The sequence below is a fragment of the Piliocolobus tephrosceles genome, chromosome 3 (genome assembly GCF_002776525.5).
Source record: "Piliocolobus tephrosceles isolate RC106 chromosome 3, ASM277652v3, whole genome shotgun sequence".
Taxonomy (NCBI): domain Eukaryota; kingdom Metazoa; phylum Chordata; class Mammalia; order Primates; family Cercopithecidae; genus Piliocolobus; species Piliocolobus tephrosceles.
This window is the reverse complement of record NC_045436.1, coordinates 24,556,331-24,566,959: the sequence shown is the minus strand read 5'-3', so window position 1 is coordinate 24,566,959 and position 10,629 is coordinate 24,556,331. Positions and strand designations below refer to the sequence as shown.

The window sequence follows — 10,629 nt, the reverse complement described above, 5'->3', positions numbered from 1 at the left end:
GTTTCGCTCTCGTTGCCCAGGCTGGAGTGCAATGGCACGATCTCGGCTCTCCGCAACCTCCGCCTCCTCGGTTCAAGCGATTCTCCTGCCTCGGCCTCCTGAGTAACTGGGATTACAGGCACGCGCCACCAGGCCCGGCTAATTTTTGTATTTTTAATAGAGACGGGGTTTCAGCATGTTGGCCAGGCTGGTCTCTAACTCCTGACCTCGTGATTTGCCCGCCTCGGCCTCCCAAAGTGCTGGGATTACAGGCATGAGCCACTGTGCCTGGCCTCTTTTTCTTATGATTTGTAGGATCTTTGGTGTTAGAGAATTCTACCCTTGATCTGTGACCCCTGTCTGGGTAAAAAAAAATTTTTTTTGAGATGGAGTCCCACTCTGTCACCCAGGCTGGAGTGCAGTGGCACGATCTTGGCTCACTGCAACCTCCAAGATTCTCCTGCCTCAGCATCCTGAGCAGCTGGGATTACAGGCGCATGCCACCATGCCCAGCTAGTTTTTGTATTTTTAGTAGAGATGGAGTTTCACCATGTTGGCCAGGCTCATCTTGAACTCCTGACCTCAGGTGATCCACCTGCCTTGGCCTCCCAAAGTGCTGGGATTACAGGCCTGAGCCACCATGCTTGGCTTTTCTTTTTTTTTTTTTCTTTTTTGAGATAGGGTTTTGCTCTCTCACCCAGGCTGGAGTGCAGTAGTGCAACCACAGCTCATTGAATCCTCAGCCTCCCGAGCTCAAGTAAATCTCCCACCTGTGCCTCCTGAGTAGCTGGGACTACAGGCATGGGCCACCACACACGGCTAATTTTTTTCTATATTTTTGTAGAAACAGGGTCTCACTATGTATTCCAGGCTGGTCTTGAATTCCTGGGCTCAAGTGATCCTTCCACCTCCACCTCTCAAAGTGCTGAGATTACAGGGCGTAAGCCACTGCACCTGGCCTTTATTTAAAAAAAATATTTTTAGAGGTGGGGTCTTGCTATGTTGCCCAGGCTGGTCTTAAACTCCTGAGCTCAAGGGATCCTCTTGCCTTGGCCTCCCAAAGGGTTGGGATCATGGGCATGAACCACTGCATGTGGCCCTTTTTTTTTTGAGAGAGAGTGAGTCTCACTGTTGCCAGGCTGGAATGCAGTGGTGCGATCTCAGCTCATTGCAACTTCCGACTTCTGGGTTCAAGTGATTTTCCTGCCTCAGCCTCCCAAGTAGCTGGGATTACAGGCACATGCCACCAGGCCCAGCTAATTTTTGTATTTTTAGTAGAGACAGGGTTTCACCATGTTGGCCAAGCTGGTCTTGAATTCCTGACCTCAGGTGATCCTCCCACCTCGGCCTCCCAAAGTGCTGGGATTACAGGCGTGACCCACGGAGCACAGTCTGGGCCCCATTTTTAACAATAAAATATTTGAATCAGTTGGGGTTTAGTAGATATGAATTATGAGGCAGGGATATAACATAAGTTCTCGATGCTTTCCCTCGTTGTCTTCGTAACATTTATCCTTTTCTTGGCAGGGCACCTGGGGCAGGATGATATGGTTTGGATGTTGTCCCTGCCCAAATCTCATGTTGAAATATAATCCTCATGCCTGTAATCCCAGCAATTCAGGGGGCCGAGATGGGCGGATCGCCTGAGGTCAGGAGTTCGAGATCAGCCTGGCCAACATGGTGAAACCCCATCTCTACAAAAAATACAAAAATTAGCCGGGCATGGTGGCACATGCCTGTAATCCCAGCTACTGGGGAGGCTGAGGCAAGGGAATCGCTTGAACCTGGAAGGCAGAGGTTGCACTGAGCCAAGATCATGCCACTGCACTCCAGCCTGGATGACACAGCGAGACTCTGTCTTAAAATATATGTAGATATAATCCCCAGTGGTGAATCTAGGGCCTGGTGGTGGGAGGTGTTTGGGTCATAGGGGTGGATCCTTCATGGCTTGGTGCTGTCTTCACAATAGTGACTCAGTTCTCACAAGGTCCGGTTTTTGTAAACTGTGGCACCTTCCCCTATCTTGCTCTTGCTTTTGCCAAGTGAAAGGCCTGCTCCCGCTGTGACTTTCACTGTGAGGAAAGGCCCCGTGAGGCCTACCCAGAAGTGGAGTAGATGCCTGCATCATGCTTGTACAGCCTGCAGAACCCATGAGCCAATTAAACCTCTTTTCTTTATAAATTAAAAAAATAAACATTGAATGAGCTAACTTTTCTGCAGTGAATTGAAACAACATCTTTTGGCCAGGTGCGGTGGCTCATGCCTGTAATCCCAGCATTTTTGGAGGCTGAGGCAGGCGGATCACCTGAGGTGGGGAGTTCGAGATCAGCCTGACCAACATGGAGAAACCCCATCTCTACGGAAAATACAAAATGAACCAGGTGTGGTAGCACACACCTGTAATCCCAGCTACTTGGGAGGCTGAGGCAGGCGGATCTCCAGAGGTAGGGAGTTCGAGACCAGCCTGACCAACACGCAGAAACCCTGTCTCTACTCAAAATACAAAATGAGCTGGGCGTGGTGGCGTGTACCTGTAATTCCAGCTAGTCGGGAGGCTGAGGCAGAATTGCTTGAACCCGGGAGGCAGAGGTTGTGGTGAGCTGTGATCACATCACTGCACTCCTGCCAGGGCAACAAGAGCAAACTCCATCTCCAAAAAAAAAAAAAAAAAAAAAAGACCAATAAAAACACTTTTTTTTTTTTTGAGACAGAATCTCATTCTGTCGCCTAGGCTGGAGTGCAGTGGCACAATCTTGACTCACAGTAACCTCTCTGCCTCCCGGGTTCAAGCGATTCTCCTGCTTCAGCCTCCAGACTAGCTGGGATGACAGGCACGCACCACCACGCCCAGCTCATTTTTGTATTTTTAATAGAGATGGGGTTTCACCATATTGGCCAGGCTGGTCTCGAACTCCTGACCTTGTGATCCGTCCACCTCAGCCTCCCAGTGCTGAGATTACAGGCATGAGCCACCGTGCCCGGACTGAAACATGTTTTTTTTTTTTTTTGAGACGGAGTTTTGCTCTGTCGCCCAGGCTGGAGTGCAGTGGCCGGATCTCAGCTCACTGCAACCTCCGCCTCCCGGGTTCACGCCATTCTCCTGCCTCAGCCTCCCGAGTAGCTGGGACCACAGGCGCCGGCCACCTCGCCTGGCTAATTTTTTGTATTTTTAGTAGAGACGGGGTTTCACCGTGTTAGCCAGGATGGTCTCGATCTCCTGACCTCGTGATCCGCCCGTCTCGGCCTCCCAAAGTGCTGGGATTACAGGCTTGAGCCACCGCGCCCGGCCCTGAAACATCTTTCATATACTAAATTTGCATATACACTTTGGTCTATTTCTAAATTTACTATTTTGTTTCATTGATCTAATTATTCATGGGCAGTAGCACACTGGTTTAATTATTATGTTATTATAATACACTTAATACCTGGTAGTATTAATCCTCTCATACATAGTTGGAAAGAATTGCCATGTTTGTGACATCAAGACTTTCTATCCAAGGACACAGCATACCATTTCAAGTCTTCTTTTTATTCTTCAGTGGTGTTTTAAAGTTTTCTTCAAAAAGATCTGGGTACTTCATCTCCTTTGTTATTATTGTAAATGGGGCCTTTTCTTCAATTGTATCTCCTAACTGGTAGTTGCTTGTATTAAAGGAACTGATTTTTACCTATTAATTTCATACCCAGAACCTTACTGAATACTGTTATTAATATATTTTTATGTTAGTTTTTCTTCTCTTTTTTTTGAGACAGAGTCTCGCTCTGTCGCCCAGGCTGGAGTGCAGTGGTACAATCTTGGCTCACTGCAACCTCTCTGTCTCCCAGGTTCAAGCAATTCTCCTGCCTCAGCCTCCCAAGTAGCTGGGATTACAGATGCCTGCCAACACACCCAGCTAATTTTTGTATTTCTCGTAGAGATGGGGTTTCACCATGTTGGCTAGGCTTGTCTTGAAATCCTGACCTCAAGTGATCCGCCCCCCTCAGTCTCCCAAAATGCTAGGATTATAGGCGTGAACCACCGCGCCCGGCCTGTAATAGTTTTTCTACTTAGGTTCTTTGGAGTTAGCTGGGTAGTCAATCATTATTTGATAAGAAAATGCAATCTATATAACTTCACATACTTTTTCTTATCTAAATGATTTGTTGGATCTTCCAGAACAATAAGAAATAGCAATAATATGAGTGAATATTTTTATTTCTGATGTTAATGGGAACATGTCTGGTGTTTCCTACTAACTTTATCCATTTTATTTTATTTTATTTTAATATTATTTTTTAAAAGATAAAGAGATGGGGCCTCACTAAGTTGCCCAGGCTGGTCTCAAACTCCTGGGCTCAAGCAATCCTCATCCCTCATCCTCCCAAAGTGCTGGGATTATAGGCATGAGCCACCATGACTGGCCATCTGTTTTCTATTAGGTTACTTTTATCTTATTCATTTAAATTACACATGTGGGCTGGGCACGGTGACTCATGCCTGTAATCTCAGCACTTTAACAGGAGTTCGAGACCAGCTAGGCCAACCTGGTGAAACCCTGTCTCTACTAAAAATATAAAAATTAGCCGGGCGAGGTGGCAGGCGCCTGTAGTCCCAGCTACTAGGGAGGCTGAGGCAGGAGAATCGCTTGAACCTGGGAGGCAGAGATGACAATGAGCGGAGTTTGCGCCACTGTACTCCAGCCTGTGTGACAGAGCGAGAATCCGTCTCCAAAAAAACACAAAATTTATTTTCAATAGAGACAGGGTCTTCATATGTTTCCCAGGCTGGTCTCCAACTCCGAGGCTCAAGCGATTCTCCAGCGGTGGCCTCCCAAAGTGCTGGGATTACAGATGTGAGCCACCATACCCGGCCCCAATTTGAAATTTCTATCTGAACATCTAGTTCCTCTATAATAACAGAAATGTCTTAAATATTTAATATGGGACTGGATTAATAGGAGCAGAGCTCTAAAAGGTTAACAAATATTCCTGAATATATTGTAATATGCAATCACCAATGGTACCTTTCCAATTGTATTTTAAACTGATTCTTTTTGGTATGTAAGAAAATCGTTGATCTTCATGTTTTATAGTTTGCCACCCTTGCTAATGGTTTTTCTTAAATTCTCTAGATGTCTAATGGTTAATTCTTAAATTTTCTAGATATTAATATATAACCATCCCATGCACAGATTAATCCTGCTCCTTTATCCAACTGTACTGATGAGCACTTTTCGACAACAGTAAACAGCAGTGATTATAAAAACGATCAGTCTTATCTCTTTTATTTCTGCTATTTTGTTATTTTTTTAGTATATCCTAGAGATAAACTTTTAAACAAGACCTTAAAAAATAATCTTTCAGTTCAGGACATCATAAACAGAAAGTGAAAACAGAGCCCAGGTTACAGCTAGATTACAGGAACAGGCTTTGAGCATGTGTGAGCATAGTTTTTCTACTACAATTCCAGTAGTGAAATCACTGAGCTTAGTGACATTAATTCATCAACAGATATTGAGTGCTTACTTTGTGCCAGACACTGTTCTATGTATGAAGGATACAGTAGTAAGCAAAAGATAGAACTTACATTCTATCAGGAGACAGAGACAAAGTAAGCAAGTAAGTTACATGCAATATTTTCCCCTTATCTGCAGGGGAAACATTGCAAGACCTCAGGTGGATGCCTGGAGCCACAGATAGTACTAAACCCTACGTACACTATATTTTTTCCTATCCACATGTAACTATGATAAAGTTAAATTTATAAATTAGGCACAGAGAGTAACAACATCAATAACAAAATAGAACAATTACAACAAAATACTATAATAAAAGTTATGTGTGGTGTTGTGGTGCACATCTATAATCCCAGCTACTCAGGAGGCTGACTGAAGTGGGGGGATTTTTTTTTTTTTTTTTTTTTGAGACGGATTCTCACTCTGTCACTTAGGCTGGAGTACAGTTGTGCGATCTTGGCTCACTGCAACCTCCACCTCCCAGGTTCAAGCGATTCTCCTGCCTCAGCCTCCTGAATAGCTGGGATTACAGACATGTGCCACCATGCCTGGCTAATTTTTGTATTTTTAGTAGAGATGGGGTTTCATCATGTTGGCCAGGCTGGTCTCCCAACTCCTGACCTCAAGTGATCCACCCATCTCAAACTCCCAAAGTGCTGGTATTACAGGCATGAGCCAAAAGTGACATTGGAACAAAGACTTGAAAAAGATATATGGCAGTTGATCATTCCAGGCAGAGGGAACAGCAAGCACAAAGGTCCTCAGGTGAGAATGTGCTTGGCAATCCAAAAGTCACAGTGTGACTGACACAGGGTATGCAAAAGAATGGTAGGAGAGAGGAGGTGGGCTGGGGTGGGAAGTAGAGATTTTCTAGGTCTCTGAAGGCCACTGTCCAGGCTTTAGGGCTTTTACTGAGTGAAAAAGGAAACCATCAGGGTAGTACGTTTTAGAAGGATATTGTTGGCTGCTGTGTTAAGCATAGATTTTTTTTTTTTTTTGTATGTGCATGGGGCTAGGGGTTCAGGGTGGAGAGGTGGTAAGAAGCAGAAAGACCACTTAAAAGACTATTATAGGCTGGGTGCTGTGGCTCACTTTGGGAGGCCAAAGCGGGTGGATCATGAGGTCAGGAGTTCCAGACCAGCCTAGTCAGCATGGTGAAACCTCGTCTCTACTAAAAATAAAAAAAGCAGGCCTGTAATCCCAGCTATGCAAGGAGGCTGAGGAAGGAGAATCGCTTGAACCTGGGCAGTGGAGGTTGTAATGAGCCAAGATTGCAGCACTGCACTCCAGCCTGTGTGACAGGAGTGAGACTCCATCTCAAGAAAAAAGAAAAAGGAAAAGAAAAAGAAAAACACTATTATAATAGGGCCGGGCACGTGACTCCTGCCTGTAATTGCAGCACTTTGGGAGGCCAAGGCGGGCGGATCACCTGAGGTCCTGAGTTCAAGACCAGCCTGGTTAACATGGTGAAACTCCCTTTCTACTAAAAATACAAAAAATCAGCTGGGTGTGGTGGTATGTGCCTATAATTCCAGCTACTCCGGAGGCTGAGGCGGGAGAATCACTTGAACCTGGGAGGCGGAGGTTGCAGTGAGCCCAGATCGTGCCACTGCACTCCAGCCTGGGCAACAGAGCAAGACTCCGTCTCAAAAAAAAAAAAAAAAAAAACCCCAAAAGACTATTATAATAGTCCAGGTGAAGATTATCGTGGCTGAGGAAGTAGCATTGGGGGTGCCAAGAATTGGCTGGACTCTGGGTATGTTTTAAAGGAAAAGCCAGCAGGATTTGCTGATGGATTGTCTATAGGGCTTGAGAGAAAGAGGAGTTGCCATTACAAGGTGGAAGAGACTGTGGCAGATGGCTCAGCTGGGGACATGTTCCGTTTCAGGTGTTTTTTATATACCCAAGTAGTGATCTAGAAGAGGCAGTTGGATACATGTGTCTGGAGTTCAGGGAGGAAGGCCTGGCTGAAGATTCACATTTGGAAATTATCAGCTCATAAATTCTATCAAAGTCATGAGATTGTGTGAGACACCAAAAGCGTGAACGCTGATGGAGAAGCCAAGAGGCTCAGGGGTTGAGTCCTGGAGAATACCAATGAAAAGGAACTTGCAAAGCAGATAAAAGAGGAAGCTAGTGAGGTAGAAGAAAACCAGGAGAATGTAGTGTCCTGGAAGCCAAGCTGAAATAAAGAGTCAAGGAAGAAGTGATCAACTGTGGGGAAAAGAAAGAGAGATCAGGTTGTTACTGTGTCTGTGTAGAAAAGGAAGACATAAGAAACTCCATTTTGATCTGTACTAAGAAAAATTGTTTCTGCTTTGAGATGCTGTTAACCTGTAACTTTAGCCCCAACCCTGTGCTCACAGAAACATGTGCTGTATTGAATCAAAGTTTAATGGATTTAGAGCCGTGCAGGATGTGCCTTGTTAACAATATGTTTGCAGGCAGTAGGCTTGGTAAAAGTCATCGCCCTTCTCCATTCTCGATTAACCAGGGACACAATGCACTGCGGAAAGCCACAGGGACCTCTGCCCAAGAAAGCCTGGGTATTGTCCAGGCTTTCCCCCCACTGAGCCTGAGATATGGCCTCGTGGGAAAGGAAAGGCCTTACCATCCCCCAGCCCAACACCCGTAAAGGGTCTGTGCTGAGGAGGATTCGTGAAAGAGGGCAGTTGAGATAAGAGAAAGGCTTCTGTCTCCTGCTCATCCCTGGGAATGGAATGTCTCGGTGTAAAGCAGACCATTCCCATTCGTTCTATTCTGAGATAGGAGAAAACTGCCCTGTGGCTGGAGGCGAGATATGCTGGCGGCAGTACTGCTCTGCTACTCTTTGCTACACTGAAATGTTTGTGTAAGGAGAAACATAAATCTAGCCTACCTGCATATCCGGACACAGTACCTTGCCTTGAACTTTAGATACACATTCCTTCGCCCACGTTTCCCTGCTGACCTTCTCCCCACCTGTTGCCCTGCTACACTCCCCTCACCAAGATAGTAAAAATAATGATCAATAAATACTGAAGGAACTCAGAGACCGGCGCCGGTGCAGGTCCTCGCATGCCGGATGCGCCAGTCCTCTGGGCCCACTGTTCTTTCTTTATACTTAGTCTCTGTGTCTCATTTATTTTCTCAGTCTCTCGTCCCACCTGATGAGAAATACCCACAGGTGTGGGGGGCAGGCCCCATTCAATCAACTGAGCCAAGTGTTGCTGATAAGTTAAAAGAGGAGACCTATGCATTCATCTCCAACTTAAGCAATGTGGAAGGAAGTTATTGGTGACCTTGCCAAGAACAGTTTCAGTAGAGTAGTAGAGTGAAGAGTGAGACTGGATAGAGAAGAAGGGAGAAGAATTAGAGATAGACTTCCCTGGTTTACGAATGAAACAATATTCCTTAGGAAACCTAGGGAATGTTTTCAAATCTTAAATTTGTGATTGTCACATATTCAAAGTTTGATTGTTCAAGAACTCAAGAGCTTACCAGGTGTGAGTTTTGTATTCAAGATTTATAAAAGCATCTCAGTTCACACTGAGATCACTGAAATCTCTGAAACGGACAGACTTGTTAAAGGGCATGCCTTTCTAGCCTTTTCTGTAAAAAGAACAGGAAAAGGAGAATATAAAATTCATTTGCCATTGACTTTCTGAATGGTTACAGCATAAAAGATAATTTTTTTCCCATGAACCTTATCATACCATACATCTCAGCCATATTAACACAAGGTCTAATTTAGAGAAGAACAACTGAATTTATCAAACCCAATAGTTGGTTTATTTGTCTATGGTGTTAACTCCTCCTTCCACTCCCCACCACCAACCACCACCATTAAAATGTAGATACCATGAAAACAGGCATCCTTTCTGTCCTATTGACCCCTGAATTCACAGGACCTGGAATACTTTCTGGCACACAGTCAGCTCTCATATGTTAAGTGTTAAATAAAATTAAACTACATGCATGTGTATGGAGACACTTTTGGTTGTCACAAGATTCCAAGAGCATCCTAGTAACCAGGATGCTGTTAAACAGCCTACAATGCACAGGAGAGACACCCCTCCCCCAACAAAGAATTGTTCAACCCAAAATGTCAGCAGGACTGGGGTTGAAAAACCTTGTCTTAGAGAAATTTGGGGAAAAATAAAAAAAGAGAAAGGATTAACTTGACTCAAATAAGACTTTTGTTTGAATCCTGGGAAGAAGAAAGAGGGCCTATGGCAGAAGCCTGGATATACTAAAATTCACTCAAACCACTGGCAGCTCTCACATGACAAGAAGATATCCAATCCCAGCTAGGTTTGGGAGGCAGAGGCAGGTGGATCACGAGGTCAGGAATTCGAGACCAGCCTGGCCAACACAGTGAAACTCTGTCTCTACTAAAAATACAAAAATTAGCCAGGTGTGGTGGCAGGCACCTGTAATTCCAGCTACTTGGGAGATTGAGGCATGAGAATTGCTTGAACCTGGTAGGCAGAGGTTGCAGTGAGCCGAAAACGTGCCACTGCACAGCCTGGGGGATAGAACAAGACTCTGTCTCCAAAAAATTAAAAAATATATATATCCAATGTGGCTCTGGTTATTCATTAGTGTAAAATTTTCACCAGTGCTGGGGGAGGAAGAATCCAGGCTGCAGTGTTTAAACAGTAAATGACAAAAGAACCCAAAACAACAAACTAGGATGTATTTCTAACAAACATTGGGACTATCTTTAACATGTAAAGGAAGATTTTACATATATATATATGTATATATATAAGTATATATATGTATATATATGTGTATATATATGTATATATAAGTATATATGTATATAAGTGTATATATATGTATATATATAAGTGTATATATATATGTATATATATATAAGTGTGTATATATATATGTATATATATAGAAGTGTATATATATATAGAGAGAGGTTTTTTTGTTTTTTTTTGAGACATAGTCTCCCTCTGCACATCTAGGCTGGAGTATAGTGGTGCGATCTTGGCTCACTGCAACCTCTGCCTTCCAGGTTTGAGTGATTCTCCTGATTCAGCCTCCTGAGTAGCTGCACTACAGGAACCCGCCACCACGCCCAGCTAATTTTTATTTTTATTTTATTTTATTTTATTTATTTATTTTGAGATGGAGTCTCACTCTGTCACCCAGGCTG

General features: G+C 44.2%; 1 protein-coding gene across 1 annotated transcript in view; it reads right to left on the bottom strand.

Annotated features, from left to right (window-relative positions):
- Positions 1 to 9,188, bottom strand: part of LOC113219647 (40S ribosomal protein S20-like) — a 10,013-nt gene extending 825 nt beyond the window's left edge. Inside the window, exon 1 of the mRNA XM_026446707.1 lies at positions 9,173 to 9,188. Within this exon, the coding sequence (XP_026302492.1) occupies positions 9,173 to 9,188 (16 nt within the window). The remainder of the gene's footprint in view (positions 1 to 9,172) is intronic.
- Between the last annotated feature and the right edge of the window lie 1,441 nt (positions 9,189 to 10,629).